The sequence below is a fragment of the Balaenoptera borealis genome (genome assembly GCF_965194805.1).
Source record: "Balaenoptera borealis genome assembly, chromosome: 13".
Lineage (NCBI taxonomy): Eukaryota > Metazoa > Chordata > Mammalia > Artiodactyla > Balaenopteridae > Balaenoptera > Balaenoptera borealis.
In genome coordinates, this window is record NC_138870.1 from 43,614,547 (window position 1) to 43,630,536 (window position 15,990).

Consider the following 15,990-nt stretch of genomic DNA (forward strand, 5'->3'; position numbering starts at 1 on the left):
TCCCTTTTGCACTAGTGCCCAGGGTCCTGTCCCACCACCCCTTCTTCCTTTACTATGTCTAAAGTTCTGCTTCTTCCATCAGACTGGCAGCTCTCTCAAGGCTGGGTCCTTGGTATTTGATGTTGATTTGAGGTTCTAGCGTCTCTCAGGTGATCCAGGGAATGAAAACTCATTGTAATATTAACTAGGCAAATCATAATTTAGCCAAAGAAACTGTGGAGAGGAATGTGTGTGGATGTGGATGTGGATGTGAATATAATTAACATTTTAACAGCAAAGAGTCTTGGAATCGCAGGACTAGAAAAGACTCCGTGAGGTCATGTTCTGTGGCTGCCCGTCATTGAACAGGATTGGCCCTATTCAAGACGAACTACCTGAGAAACTGACCTGTGCCTAAACACTGTCCTCTCTGCTCCCCAGCAACAGAAGATAGAGATTGAACTTGGTTCCCCATTTCAGCTATTCCTTCCATAAGTCTAATCTCTTTTATGCATCTGAAGCCCATTTGGATGCCATTATTCAGTTGTTAATGGAGATGGAGAGGGCCCTCTGACATTATATAAACACGTGCTTTTTTTTTTTTTCATTTTCTTCTGTGTATTAAAAACAAACAAAAACTCAGTACACTAGAAATAGGGAAGAATTTCTGTTAACTTATGAAGGGTATTTAAAAATATCCTAAAGCAAACATCATACCTAGAAATGAAACACTGAAAAATTTCCCCTGAAACTGGAAACAAGACAAGAATGTCCACTATCACCACTTCATTCTGTGTTTTTTGTTATTTATATTTGTGTGGGGTTTTTTCCATATAATTATTGATCATTTAGGTTTCTAGCTCTTACCTCACTCTGTTAGTTTGTCAGTAATTTGGTTTCCCTTTGCTAAAATCTCCTATGAAGATTTATCAATTTCTCCTTATAGGGCCTTTCAGCTTTTTATACTATGTATTTTTTAACATCTTTATTGAGATATAATTCACATTTAAAATATACAATTCATCCTTTTTAAGTTAAAGATGTGCTTTAATACAGTTCAACACAGTCCGTCAAGTGCTATTATTTCATCATGAGAAAGAAGTAAAAATTTGTGATGCCAATATGGATATCTAATGAGGTTATGTAAATTAGAGCGACCTTCATATTTATTAGAAAAACCCTCCTAGATGTCTAAATTGGCCGGATGTTTCTCACCTTGCTCATTTCCCTGTAGAAGACGTCTCTCAAGTTGGAAATGTTTTGGAAGATGGTCACATAACAGCCAATACGACTATCAAGAGGCAAAACAACAAACACGTACAGGTAAGTGTTGGTAAAGGAAGTCTTTGAAGTACAAGGTAGGAGCGTAAGCCAAAGCCACCGCCGGCTCCGCACAGAAAAGCACCCCACGGCCTAGGCTCAGGACGTTCTGGGCTCCGGATTCGTCAGAGCCAGGCCAGGGGTACACTTGACTCTCAGGAGTGGGAAGGCCAGAGGAGACACGACCAGCCTAGGCTGACACCAAAGTATAACAGATCTCTACGAAAGAAGTTATCTGATTCAGGCTCTTTAGGTTCTGAAGTAGATATGAAAGTGCTTTGAAGAATTTTTAAAGTGCCGTATAAACATAAAGCCATACAATTATAATTATTATAGTAAGTATTCTTTCTCAGTATACAATACTTGGACTTCTATGAAGCTGTACGTACATTAATGGAATTCTACCGTAAATGAATTGGGGAAGTTTACATTTAAAGAAACTATTAAATTTCAATTCTGTTTAAATTAGGAATCACATAATTAAAGTTTTAGAATACATTTAGTCATTAAAAAGGCTCCCTCATTCATAGACTAATATAAAGTGACAACATAAAATACTCTGACTACAATTGCATTAAAGCATATCTTTTTTTTTTTTTTTTGGCTGCACTGGGTCTTCATTGCTGTGCGCGGGCTTTGTCTAGTTGCAGCGAGTGGGGGCTGCTCTTCATTACGGTGCGCGGCCTTCTCATTGCGGTGGCTTCTCTTGTTGTGGAGCACAGGCTGTAGGGCGCGCAGGCTTCAGTAGTTGTGGCATGCGGCCTCAGTAGCTGTGGCTCATGGGCTCTAGAGCACAGGCTCAGTAGTTGTGGCTCATGGGCTCTAGAGTGCAGGCTCAGTAGTTGTGGCACATGGGCTTAGTTGCTCCACGGCATGTGGGATCTTCCCGGACCAGGGCTCGAACCCTTGTCCCCTGTATTGGCAGGTGGATTCTTAACCACTGCGCCACCAGGAAGTCCCTTAAAGCATATCTTGTGCAATGAAAAGGAAATAGGATACAAATAGAGCTTCTGTTCAGATTCCTCTTCCAATGTGGAAAATTTACATCTAAAACATTTTTACCTACTGTAAAGCAAAGACATCTTCATTAATGGAAATACTCATCCCATGGTGTATCTTCTACATGAATCCGGATGTTCGCTAACCAAGCTTGTTTAAAACAATACATGCTCGAGCAGAAAACCAGATACTCCTAGTATGCATGATGACAGCACTTTACTTGCCAAGATCTCTCCTATCCAAGAAGCATCTTGTCTTTAAACCCGGAAAAGCTGGTAGGGCAAGGATGGTTATCTCTGTATTGCAGACAAAGAAACCAGGGTCGAGACAGAAAGGTGGCTTGCCTAATATCACACAGCAAGTTAAGAGCAGGGCTGAGGCTACATCCCACTCTTGGACCAGGGCTCTTTTCATGAGGACATGTTTGGGCTGTCAGGTGGCCTGGGACTCCACTGGCCCGAGAGTCCAGCCCCTTCCTGAATCTCAATCATTACCTATTATAAAGAACAGGCAGCTCCTCTAGTAGTTCCTGGTTCAGATCTTCAAATACAACCTGGGCTTTGTTGAACTCTTCCTCTGCCTAGGTGGTAAAAGAGACAGGACAATTCCCCTCATTCCTGAACCCAAAGCTAGAGGCTGCTTCCTTTATTCTCTGCATGTTTTCAGGGACTGGGCCTGGAACCATGCCTCCCCTTCCCCAGACCTATGTCCTCCCCAGCCTCAAGTCTCTGACCATCCTTAGAGCGTCAGTGTCAGAGGAGACAGGATCTCCTTCAGGACACTGGAGGCTGAATTTATCGTTTCCTAAACCCAGCTTGGCCCAGCCACCTGCCACCATTATGGGGAGAGGGCGGGCAGGGAGGTTTTACCAGGCTCTTCTTTACCTTGGCAGTCTTGGCCTCATCTTTCTTCTTGGCACTCTGTACCGCCTCCAGGTGGTGTCGGGCACTGTCATAGTCCACGAGTTTCCGGCCCCGCTTGGCAATTCTTTCCTAACCCAGAGTCAAGAGAGAGGGCCTTGATACTCACTTTTCGGTGGCCAGGATGTGGGTAACAGAGTATCAAACGGAGAAGCAAGATTCCTGTCCTATTATCAAATTTTACTCTCTAACAGGGTTTTGTGCCAAAGGGATCTCCCTCATTATCTGGAAAGAATGGGAGTTCTCAGGGGGAGAGAGAGTAGAGGGCAATTCTCCAGAGCACCTGGAAGCCTGCACTGAATTTTAATATATCCTGTGAACCCACTAGAAACTGGTTCAGCATCCAGAAGAAATGGCCTTGAGAATCCTACTAAATTGAAAGTCAGGAGTTTTGGGTTTTACTCCCAATGCTGCCGTTTATTAGCCTTGTCACCTAGGGCAAGGCACACCTCTTCTGGAGCCTCAGTAGCCTCATCTGCCCTATAGTGTTATTTTAAAGATCAAATGCTCAATATAAAGGGCTTTGAAAATCCTAAAGCATAATACAAATAGTAAACTATTATGAGCACTGAGAGAACGTTTACTCAATCTCATCCCAACTACAAATTATACCAGGGAGAGGCAAACAATGTTAATGGCTTTGTCTTGTTCTCTCAACCACAGAATTTGAAAGGATCTTGGTGATTATCTGATCCAACTTCCTGTTCAATACACAAAGCCCCTCTACAATATCCAAGATAAGAAGTAGTTCGACTTCTTCTTGAAGAGAGAATAGAGAACTCACTATCTCACAGTATATTTCATCTCTTTCTTGGAAAGCTTTAGCTATGAGAAATTTAAGTGAGGCTTCCTTTAATTTCTTCCTATATTAATCTAAAACCAGCACAGTGCCCAACAGAGTAGACGTTTAATAAATATGAGTTGAATGAATTAATGAATTCTAATTCTACTTTCTGGAACAGTTTAGAACAGGTTGAATTCCTCTTTTATCTAACAGACTTTCAAGTATTTGAAGATAATTATTATAACTCCTCCAAATTTCCTCTCCTCTACAATAAACGTCTTTAGTCCCACCAACTGTTTCTCACAACGAAATGGGATGCCCTGACCTGGATCTAATTCAAAGCCAGCCCAAATCTAGTTCACTGAAATCTAAGTCTAAATGTAACCTTCACACTACCTCTAACCCTCCTCCCTAACCTCTTGTCTAACCCTCAACTTTCAATCTTTTTCCTAACCTATCCAACTTCACTCCTAACCATGGGCTCTAACTCTGCTTATACTTTTAACCCAACATGTTTTCTAACTTATATGGGTCACCCATACCCCATCCTTGATTCTGTAAATTGATTACCTTAATCTCGCTGAATTGGGCTACATAGTTTTCCATGGTCCTCAAAGCCTGGTCAGCTAGTTTCTCTTCATAGTCTTCCCAAAGGAGATCATTATTCTGTGGGATAGAGGCAGAGGGGAGTGGTGAGGGCTCCACTTCTCAACAGCAACTGCATTCCAGGGAAATACCTAAATTTTTCCTGCAACAAACCTCCTTTTTGGAGCACTGATATTTTTAGAATATCATTTTGGATTCTGGGGAAGAGTCAGATGAAGAAACAGCCCTTCCCCAAGGAACTGCCGTATAAGAGACTGGACGTGCATTCAAGGGATTAAGAACAGGAACCGATGGTCGAGAGTCTTGGACTCTAGAGCTTGAAGGATAGGGAAGTTTGGGTGCAAATAACTGCATGAAATTAGTTTTCAAAAACAACCAATTGGTTTTGTGTAGGTAAAACTTCCTAAGGTTTTAAAGAGAGGAAGAGGGTAAAAAACAGAGGAATCCACAGATTACGGAAAACTTGTTTTTAACTTCATATAATATTTTCCTGTTACAGCTTTTTCCTACCACCTATGACCACAGCTATACAAATGAACAGTGTGAACTGGCTCCTTTGTTTTCCTATTTGCTTGGACAGAGAAGCTGGGGTGAGGTTGAGATGACGGTAGAGTGAGTGTTGAAGAGCTGTAAAGCCCAGAATACTCTTACCGCTACAATGGCCTTCAGCTCCTCATGGCCATCCCACTTGCTGCTGTAGATGTCCTGCAGGGTTTCTGACACTCTCTTTGAACTTTCATGCATCACTGAAAGGAGAGAACTCAGTTCTACCATAAAGTAGTTTGGTATAATCATATGAGTGACAGACAAATCAGTGGCTCCAATCCAAAAGGACAAACTCAGAAGGTTTGGGTTATCAGTCAGAGAAGCTGGATGGGGCTGGGATAGGAAAAGTTACTCTTCCTCGGCCCACAAAGATCCAGGAGTCAGGCACAGGCAAGTGATGAAAAGCCTGAGTACGGCTGTTTTTTTTTTCCATCCCCCAGACCTCTTAGTAGCTGCATAAACGCCCTCTGGATCCCCTGTGCTCCCTGATACCCACCTTTGACTGCACTGAGGAAGTTCTTCAGGTCCTTGTATAGCTTGTGGCCTTCCGCCTGAAAGGGAGAAATGCCTTTGATGACTAAGGAGATATATTTGGAAAGATGCTTCAGAAGTCAAAGTTGAAAAGTAGGTTAAAAGCAGAAATCAATCCTGGAATTTCTTCAAACATTTGCAATTGTTATATATTAGCCTCTACTCTCTTTACCAAGAAGTTGTTGGTTGTCTCTTTTGGGGCAAATTTTAAGTTGGGAAATTGCTCCCATTGCACTGGCATGTCTTCTTTCCTCTGTTTGTTCTCCTTCCAGTGAACTAGAACCTATAGTTCCTCTGTTGGAATTTAAGAGTCCTATGTGACACTATATATGTGATCCTCTGACTTACACCTTCCTCTCTGGGTAGAAAAACTGCTACCATTTTCTATAGACACCAGGCCCTCTTCTTCTCTGCACCCTCACACAGGCCATTCCTCGTCTCCCATGCACTTCATTTTTTTTTTCCTGTATTATATGTTTTAATCAATAATACTCTTTACCAGGCCTAATTATAGGCAGGTCTTATGAAAATTTAGGTTCACCATCATGAAACTAAATTGTGTCTTCTCTAGGAAGATTTTGACCAATGTATAGGTTTTTTTAAAAAATTAACTTTTATTGGAGTATACTTGATCTACAATGTTCTATTAGTTTGCACTTCTTTTTTTTTTAATTAATTAATTAATTAATTTATGGCTGTGTTGGGTCTTCGTTTCTGTGCGAGGGTTTTCTCCAGTTGTGGCAAGCGGGGGCCACTCTTCATCGCGGTGCGCGGGCCTCTCACTATCGCGGCCTCTCTTGTTGTGGAGCACAGGCTCCAGACGCGCAGGCTCAGTAGTTCTGGCTCACGGGCCCAGTTGCTCCACGGCATGTGGGATCTTCCCAGACCAGGGCTGGAACCCGTGTCCCCTGCATTGGCAGGCAGATTCTCAACCACTGCGCCACCAGGGAAGCCCTGCACTTCATTTTTTAATAGCTCTATTAGAACTTCTGCCCACTGGTCTTAGGTTGGCCTTCTGTATTTGGAGCAGGCTAATTTCTCTTGCACACAGGTTTGAAGATGTCTTTCACATGCCTGCACCGAGTCCTCTTTTTCAGAGGCTTCCTCAATTGTTCCTCATGGTGTTGTCTAAAGCCCATTCCCATTCTGGTCTCTTTCCTCTATGTGAACTCTAGTTTCCAGTTGGGTGAGAAGGAATTTTGAGGCCAGGCTGTTGACATTTTGGAGCTTGGCTTCGGGAGTGTGAGACTGGACTGAAAGGTGCACAGCCCACATCAAGGGTGTCGCACAGGGCCAGGCCTACGGACCAGGACAGTGATCCTCACAGCAGTTCAGATGCTTTGAGCTAAGATCCATTTTGCAGTACATGATAAAAATACTTGTTCACTTGTTTTATTTGCTTATGTTCATTATAGGTAGGCTATTGAGCATACCAAAAGTATAAAAAATTTATGAGAGAAAAGCTGAAAATTCAGAAAATTCTATCTAATAACTTACATTTTAAATTTTTTAATCTGTGCAATTCTTTGAGGGAAAAATCATTATTATTTAATTTTAGCAGCAGAAAACCCAGGTCTACTTGGTCAAGTAAACAAAGGAAACTGGACTAATTATTTTATCCAACTTCTTGCCTCCAGAGCTCACCTCTGAGCCAGTCCAAACTCTTGACCATACCTCAGGTTAAAAGTCCGTTTCAAGAGGCTGAATGCCAGGGCTCAAGGGACACGAAGACACAGTCTCAAGGGAATCTAAGGCGCTGTCAAAGAGGTAGGAGAAGAACTGGGATCATATGGTGTGTTATAGCAAATGAGGATCAAGACAGCATTCTCTGATGACTGAAGAAGGATCAGATGCTACAGAGAGGTTAGAATGCATGAAGAATCAGTAAATCACTGAACGTGGTAATTGGAGGTCACTGGTGACCTTGAGAAAGTGCTTTCAACAGCATGATAGAGACAGATTCAGTCAGTTAACAAAATTCAGAAACACTCAGCATTCACCAGGAAAGATGTCCCACTTCCTCTTTGCTTTTCATTCACAGAAAAAAAAGTTTAAACAGTCTAAGATGTTCAATGTACATAATAGCTTTTAAACATGGACATGGTAGGTAGGTATAACTTTGAGAGTTTTGAAAATGTGATAACCATGGTTTGGAAGAGTTTTGGGGATTATAAAAGTTAACAAGGATTTTAATTTCTTTCTTGAAAGAAAACAACATGGACCCAATTTTTTACTTCACCATGAAGATTTGGTCACCAATATACATGTCTGAATAACAAAAGCTGTTAAATGATCTTGCATAATTTCTAAAAATGAAATTCTTAATTTTTTATCCCACTAGATATTATATGGCCTGAAAAATCAGATCAGTAATCAACACTACCACGTATGGTAAGGTACAGGTTGTATGTACACTCTTCAAAACTAAGGGTACTATTTATACCATAGTCCTTATGATGGGAATGCTTCTGCCCTTCATTGCACCTCACAAAAGTCCAACTCCATTTCCGTGTTTTAGAATCAAGTGTTTTGGTCAAAGTTCTTCCTTTATGCTCCTGCCCTTTCCTTTGAGGAGATGGAGAGGGGGGGAGAGAGAGAGAGAGAGAGAGAAGGAGAGACAGGTGGTGGTAGTGGTAGTAGAGGGTGGGAGGGTGGGGTGGTGGGACAGCACCTGTGTCATTTTATTCCTTTGACCTGAAATGTCTCCAGGCTGAATAATCCCAGCATCTTTCTTCTCTCCTGACAGATGTGACTCTCACAGTCTTAGCTTTCCACTGGTCTGGGAGTCAAAAACTTGTTTCTACTACCAACTAGCAAGTGATTCCACTTCTCTGGCTTTAATTTCCTCATCTGTAAATATCAAGTAAGGCTATCTCTAAATGTTAATTCTAGCTCTAAATGTTATGATTTTATCACTTCTGCTCTCTAAATCCTTGCAAAATTCTTGGCAGTGCCATAAGGAGTCTGAGTTAGTCCTTCCCATCCCTTATATTGATACAAAGTCCCAGCCCTCAGTTAATGAATCACTCACTCTGGAAGTGTGTCCTAAGCACTCAGGTAGCAGAGCTATGTCCTAAGAGACTGGGGTTCTGAGGATAGAGAAGAAGTGTCTGTCCTGGGGTTTCCAACTTGCTAGAGAAAAATGGACTCAGAATCCCAAACACTCAGCAAAATAAGAGCATGATCAACCCTGAGCAAGTGCTGACAGTTCTTGATCTAATCGAGGTCCAGAAGGGAAAGATGAAGCTCGATTGTTAGATGTGATTTTAAAGGCAATGAACTGGAAGCAGCTGTCACTACCAAAAATAAGAGATTAAAATGTTGCTTGACAAAAATAATTCTTCCCATTGGCTTGGCCAAAAAGTTTGCTTGGGTTTTCCCATAAGATGTTATGGAAAAATCAACCCAATATATGTTTTGAGGAAAGGGAAAGGAGGAAGCAAGCAGAGCCCTCAAAGAAAAATTACTTATGGAGATTTGATTAAGAACCTAGGCAAGTGTCAAGGCCTTGAAATCTGGCTGGGAGGTTTGGAAGTGATATTTATTAATAAAAAGTTTACCTACAGGACTTCCCTGGTGGCACAGTGGTTAAGAATCCGCCTGCCAATGCAGGGGACACGGGTTCGATCCCTGATCCAGGAAGACCCCACATGCCGCGTAGCAACTAAGCCCGTGCACCACAACTACTGAGCTTGTGCTCGAAAACTTGCGAGCCACAACTACTGAACCTGTGTGCCACAACTACTGAAGCCCACGCACCTAGAGCCCGTGCTCCACAACAAGAGAAGCCACCGCAGTGAGAAGCCCGCGCACCACAACGAAGAGTAGCCCCCGTTCACCACAACTGGAGAAAACCCATGCACAAAAAGGAAGATCCAATGCAGCCAAAAAAAAAAAAAAAAAAAGTTTACCTACAAACTGGTTGCAGGTAGGGCACAAGATCAACTGGTCCAACTTCTGGAATACTTCACTTTCAATTTCCTTGACCTTGTCCTTTTTCCTCCCGTTCATCTTAGACACCTAGGTCCAGCTTCAAACCTGACTTTTTTCACTGTCTTTCTCCTTAAGCTGTGAGAGTCTTGAGAACAGGCATGTTGTCTTATTCAAGTTGAAGTCCCGGCATCTGGCACAGTGCCTGGCATACAGCAGGTACTTATGAAATGTTTGTTAAATAAACTTTCCAAGCATGTTCAAACACCAGTTACTATGTGTATCATTCTCTCAGGAGAAATGTTTTTCCTTATTCCTAGCCTAACTCCATTTCATTTCTCAAATTATTTCCCTGCTCAAGTGTTTAGTTGGTAGGCTCACGTAGGGAATTCTGAGGGGGTTGTCCCATCTGATCCTCTTCTTCTTCTTCTACTTTTTTTTTTTAATTTTTATTTTTGGCTGCGTTGGGTCTTTGTTGCCGTGTGCAGGCTTTTCTCTAGTTGCGGCGAGCGCGGGCTTCTCATTGCAGTGGCTTCTCTTGTTGCGGAGCGTGGGCTCTAGTAGTTGCGGCACATGGGCTCAGTAGTTGTGGCTTGCAGGCTCAGTAGTTGTGGCGCACAGGCATGTGGGATCTTCCCGGACCAGGGCTCGAACCCGTGTCCCCTGCATTGGCAGGTGGATTCTTAACCACTGCGCCACCAGGGAAGCCCCCTCTTATTCTTCTTGATGGCCCTTCCTTCACCTCCTACCCTTTCTACCCACACATCTGCCATTGTAGGTCTATCCTATAAGGTAGAGAAAGGACTGAGGGACAGAATGGGCCTAGAGTCAGAAACCTTTCAAAGTGGGTGTCAACTTACTGATTCCTATCCTGGAGTTGGAAGTAGAACAGTAATTGGAGTTGTGAAGAGGCCCAGGGAGGCCTCCTTGTGAGGTAGAGGGGAAAAAGCACAGGGTTTAAGTTAGACTCCTAGCTCTGCAACTCTTATGGTATATTACCTTGATTAAATTATTTCCCTCTCAGGGCTTCCCTGGTGGCACAGTGGTTGAGAATCTGCCTGCCAATGCAGGGGACATGGGTTCGAGCCCTGGTCTGGGAAGATCCCACATGCCGTGGAGCAACTAAGCCCGTGAGCCACAGCTACTGAGCCTGCGCGTCTGGAGCCTGTGCCCTACAACAGGAGAGGCCGTGACAGTGAAAGGCCTGCGCACCGCGATGAAGAGTGGCCCACGCTCACCACAACTAGAGAAAGCCCTCGCACAGAAACGAAGACCCAACACAGTCAAAAATAAATAAATAAATAAATAAATTTAAAAAAAAATTACTTCCCTCTCAATCAGATCCTATTTCCCTTTGATGGAGTTAGACTAGATCAGTGGTTGCCAAATGCTGTTCTCAGACTAGCTGCTACATCATAAACATAGAAAGCTTAATGTAAAACACAGATTCTCTAGTTAATGATCACCTATTGTTAATACCACACAAAACAGGAGACAACCAGACATTATGTGCCTCCAGATGGAAGAATATAACACCTATAATAACAAGTATTCTTGCCTCCAAAACAAAAACAAAAATCGGAATCTCATCAAGCCTCTAAATCTAACTATTAATTTACAGAAAATACGAGACAGAGTAACATGTTAAACAATACCATGGAGATTCAATCAGCAAAATTTAGAGACTGCAGGAAACGGCAGGAAAACAACCTAGTATCATCAACAAATAAACTGCAAAAAGGAGGGATTAGAAACCTACAGATCAAGAGATTTATTAAACATGGCAACAAATTGCTGATTTAAACAAATTGTTAAAAAAATGACACAATTAGAGGAGTGTGAACACTGAATATTTTATGATATTAAAAAATTATTGCTAATTTTTAAAGATATTACTGAAATTTATGTTTTAGCTGGATATTTAACCTGAAATATCTGAAAAGATATTTGTATTAAATTAAGTGAAAAAGTCAAGTTACAAAACCATAAGAATGGAACAATCTCACTTGTAAACCTATTTATTTGTTGTGGATATATTTAGAGATCATACACATACATAGCAAAGTAATTGTAAGCATAAAAAAACAACAGTAGTTGTAGCATGGGAGGTGTGAAATCATTATTTTTTAATTCACTTTTTTCTTGATATACTTTGTTTTTTTTTTTTGGCCATGCGGTTTGTGGGATTTTAGTTCCCCAACCAGGGACTGAACCCAGGCCCTGGGCTGTGAGAGCGCAGAGTCCTAACCACTAGACCACCAGGGAATTCCCTCTTGATATACCTTCTGATTTGTTGTAATGATTAAATGTTTAATAGAAAAATATTTTTAGGTATGATAATGGTTTTGTGGTTATATTTTAAGCCCTTATCTTTAGAGACTGATAATGAAATTTTTATAGATAAAATGATATCTAGAATCTGCTTCATAATGATCAAGGATGGGGAAAGTGGGTAGAGACATAGATGAAACAAGATTCCCAAGAGTTGATAAATTATTGAAGTTGGGTAATGGGTACCTGTGGATTCATTATACAGGTTTTTCTATCTTAGTATATATTTGAAATCTTCCATTAAAACAAGTTTAAAATATAGATTCCCAAGCCCTACTAACGGAGATGTTGCATTATTTCTCAAATGATCCTGACACAGTCAACTACTGAATTAGATTATAGCTAATATCCTTTTAATATAATTTTTAAAAAAATAAATTTATGTATTTATTTATTTTTTGGCTGCATTGGGTCTTTGTTGCTGCGCATGGGCTTTCTCTAGTTGCAGCGAGCGGGGTCTACTCTTTGTTGCATGCGCGGGCTTCTCAATGCAGTGTCTTCTCTTATTGCAAAACATGGGCTCTAGGCACGCGGGCTTCAGCAGTTGCAGCATGCGGGCTCAGTAGCTGTGGCACACGGGCTCAGTAGTTGTGGCTTGCCGGCTCTAGAACGCAGCCTCGGTAGTTGTGGCACACGGGCTTAGTTGCTCCGTGGCATGTGAGATCTTTCCGGACCAGGGCTCGAACCCATGTCCCCCACATCGGCAGGTGGATTCTTAACCACTGCGCCACCAGGGAAGTCCCTAATATAATTTTAAAGAATTATTTTCCATATAATTCTTGCATTATACCATAAAGAATTTGACTGGTCTTTGGCCCTGGTTTCTGAGAAGTAACTTCTAAATCCTTGGGATTTTGTTATTCATGGTGGGCCTCTCAGATCATACCTGAGTCTATGCTAAACAAATGACTCAGGATGGTGGCTGGTCAGGCGGGAAAGGTGAACCAAGTGATTAGAGGGTTGGGGCTTTCAGACAGGTGATATCAGTATGACCTCCAGAAAGGAGAGGAGGGAAGTTAGAGATTAAGTTCAATCACATGGCCTATGATTATCACTATGTAATGAAATCACAATAAAAACTCTAGACACCTGAAGTTTAGGTGAGCTTCCCTGGTTGGTAATCCTACATCAACGTGCTGGGAAGGTGACATGTCTTGAGAACACAGAAGCTTCATGTTTGGGATCCTCCCAGACCTCCCCTTGTGTGTCTCTTCATTTGGCTGGTCCTGATTTGTACCCTTTATAATAAAACTGTAATTGTAAGTAGAGCACTTTCCTGAGTTCTGTGAGTCATTCTAGTGAATTACGGAAGATGAGTGGTCGGTAGAAACCCCCAAATTTGTAGCCAGTTTGTCAAAAGTGCAGGTGGCCTGGGAACTTTGGAGCTTTACAGCTGGTGTCTGAAGTGAGGTAGTCTAGTGGCAGACTATGCCCTCAACCTGTGAAATTTGAACTAACTCTGGGTATTTAGTGTCAGAATTGCATTGCAACTGGATATTCATTTAAGTTAATAACTAACTCCCTTCTATTATAAAGAGGGGATCCAATCTCCAGGACTCATGTCAGAATTAAATGAGATAAATGTGATGCCTGGCACACAGAGATGGAAAGTCAATGTCCCATAGGTCAAACCTCTGTAATCCACTTCTTTTCCCCCCTTTTTAAAAAATGAGCCACAAGTTTATTCTATAATTTCTCTGTAACAGGTAATCAATTCTGCAGAAAAATGCAAACATCACCTTTATTGTTAATATTTACATTTGGTTCTGTAAACAAACTTGGCCAAAAAAAAAAAAAAAACCCTAAGAATTTTTATACAAATTTTTAAAATTTCAAGAATATGACCTTCATCACTTCTGAAAGCTATTTAAGTCAAAAGCCAGTAAATACACAGGTTGAAAGGGAAGAGAAAAACATTGACAACAGATTATTTGAATTTCCCTTTTCCCGAATATCTAAAACATCACATATACCACTGTTTTCAGCATAGCTTGTGAAATCTAAAAATTCTGACTTCACTAGTCTGAAATAAGTTCAGTAGAGATTGTAGTGGTGAACTACAGATTGTTTTCTTCTTGTGTAGTAAGAAGTTCAGTTCTCTGCTTATCAAACTCCACATTTGGTTCCAGATTTTTTTTTTTCTTCCTTATAATATTTTCACTCTCCGATGGATTTTACCAGAAGGTAAACTACCTGTATTCTTGATGTCACATTCACTGGGTTCCTAGGAGGACTCTGGAATGTGGTCTTTGCCTGAATTGTTAGATGTTCCTATAAACTGTTTATTGCTAACAGACTAGAATCATGACCAAATGCTGAATGAAGGTCCTTTTCCTTCAGATCCTTTGCTGGAAAATGCACAGCATCTGACTTTAGTTTTGGTTGAGATGTACTCTTATCCATATTGAAATTAGAAACTTATATACATGTCTGTGGCCTACATGGATAGTGATCTACCCTTACTTCTAAGTCATTTTCATGTATAATTAATTTATGTTCAGAAATGTCAGGAATGCATTCCTGTTCATTTTTATGTGGAGGTAGATGGGTAAAATTTTGTTTTATGTCATTTTCGGCTGGATTTAACATGGAACATTTATTAGATGTTTTCTCATCAAGCCCTCTCAATTCACTGGAAAAGTAGGGAATATGTTCTGAAATAAACACAAATTTTGTTCAGGTTCCTGGGTTTCTTTATATAGGAAACTCTGCTCAATCACTTGTACATTATTTTCCCTGAAGTCTGAGATGTATGTTGCAATTCTAGCTTTTCTTTATATTCAGGCTTTTTCAGGACAGTTGCAGTAATAGGAGAAATGGATCTAATACTGTATTTTATTCTTTTAGGCATGTCCCTTTCATATTCCACAAAGTCAAAAACTAACTTAGATACAATATCATCAACAACTTGATAGTGATTACTCTGCAAAGTTTCTGTGCTGCTCACTTAGAATATGTGGCTCATATCTTCTACCTTTACAAAAGGCTTTTTGAGTCTACTTGTTCTTGCCTTTTGTGGACCAATACCTATTCTTTTCCCCACATCGCTTACAGAAATGCTTGATTTCTTGAGTAAATACAACTCTTTTTTTCTTTTATTCAATGTAGCATCTAATGTCATCAATATGAAGAATTTTTACTCCCCATGACAAGGTATTTGATAATATACTACTTAAAGGAAAAAAATCATGGTCATTTCTAGCTTTTTCGACTACTAATTTTCCTCTGATCAAACACACTGAATCTGGAGACTCAAATGAACTTCCATCATGGCTAGAATGAGGTGAAGTGGTTTCTGCACTATACGCAAATTCAAGGCTTGGTACACGAGAAATCTGTCCTTTTTATTTGAAATAAGATAACTGATATCTTTACTGAGAAATTCTTCAACTCGCTGTCCCAGATCCTTAATGTCCTTTGGCAGTTTTTCAGATACAGTGACAGAAGGTAAGTCAATGTAAAATACTTTTCCCCAAAGTGGCTTACATTTGGATTTTTCTGGTTTGTTATCAGTTTTCAGAGTTTAAAGACAGCTATTTTTTTCATTTTTGACTTGGATTCCACCCTGGAAATGTCCTTTACTGTAGATCCTCATGGCTCCGTAGTTCATGGCAGCCACCTGGCATTCATATGCTGGGTCTGGAGAGGGCGTCACGTCCAGCAGTTCTGGAAACACGGCTCTCCAAGGCCCACTGACTGGCCAGTTGCCTCTCCCCTTTTGCAGGCCACCAACTGTTGTCCACTTCTTTTTTTTTTTAATGTTACTATAAACGAATTACATATTTTTTCTTGTTCCAATTGCATGTGTACTATAGAATTTTCAGAGTTGGTTGCAGTGACCTGTTATCCACTTCTTAAAGTAAGTTTTCTACATAAAATTACCCATAACATCCAGTGAAGACAGAAGGAACAGTGAGAACAGGAGGTTTGGGTGAGAATGACAGGTAAACGATGGAGGTATTATTTTAGAATAAATGGCTTTGGTGAGGTAGATGCAGTGGACAAAGAGGCAACAAAACATGGAGCCACTAAGATGAGAAGACC

The 15,990-nt window shown here is 40.9% G+C and overlaps 2 protein-coding genes and 1 pseudogene across 5 annotated transcripts in view; all 3 read right to left on the reverse strand.

Annotated features, from left to right (window-relative positions):
• BIN2 (bridging integrator 2) overlaps positions 1 to 15,990 on the reverse strand; it is a 32,696-nt gene that overhangs the window by 9,399 nt on the left and 7,307 nt on the right. For all 3 annotated transcript variants that reach the window (XM_082352460.1, XM_082352459.1, XM_082352461.1), the window contains exons 3-8: positions 5,651 to 5,705; positions 5,260 to 5,354; positions 4,573 to 4,668; positions 3,183 to 3,290; positions 2,793 to 2,878; positions 1,195 to 1,270 (exon numbers count right to left, since the gene is read on the reverse strand). In XM_082352460.1, coding sequence (XP_082208586.1) covers positions 1,195 to 1,270; positions 2,793 to 2,878; positions 3,183 to 3,290; positions 4,573 to 4,668; positions 5,260 to 5,354; positions 5,651 to 5,705 — 516 coding nt within the window. The remainder of the gene's footprint in view (positions 1 to 1,194; positions 1,271 to 2,792; positions 2,879 to 3,182; positions 3,291 to 4,572; positions 4,669 to 5,259; positions 5,355 to 5,650; positions 5,706 to 15,990) is intronic.
• LOC309610094 (THO complex subunit 7 homolog) overlaps positions 10,871 to 15,990 on the reverse strand; it is a gene marked incomplete at its 5' end in the record, with an annotated part of 113,715 nt that continues 108,595 nt past the window's right edge. Inside the window, one exon of the transcript XR_014233712.1 lies at positions 10,871 to 10,940. The remainder of the gene's footprint in view (positions 10,941 to 15,990) is intronic.
• Positions 10,938 to 15,556, reverse strand: LOC309609634 (protein DBF4 homolog A pseudogene; annotated as a pseudogene). The gene is made up of 2 exons: positions 15,529 to 15,556; positions 10,938 to 14,920 (listed from the first exon to the last, which is right to left on the reverse strand). The product of its transcript is annotated as a protein DBF4 homolog A pseudogene (transcript).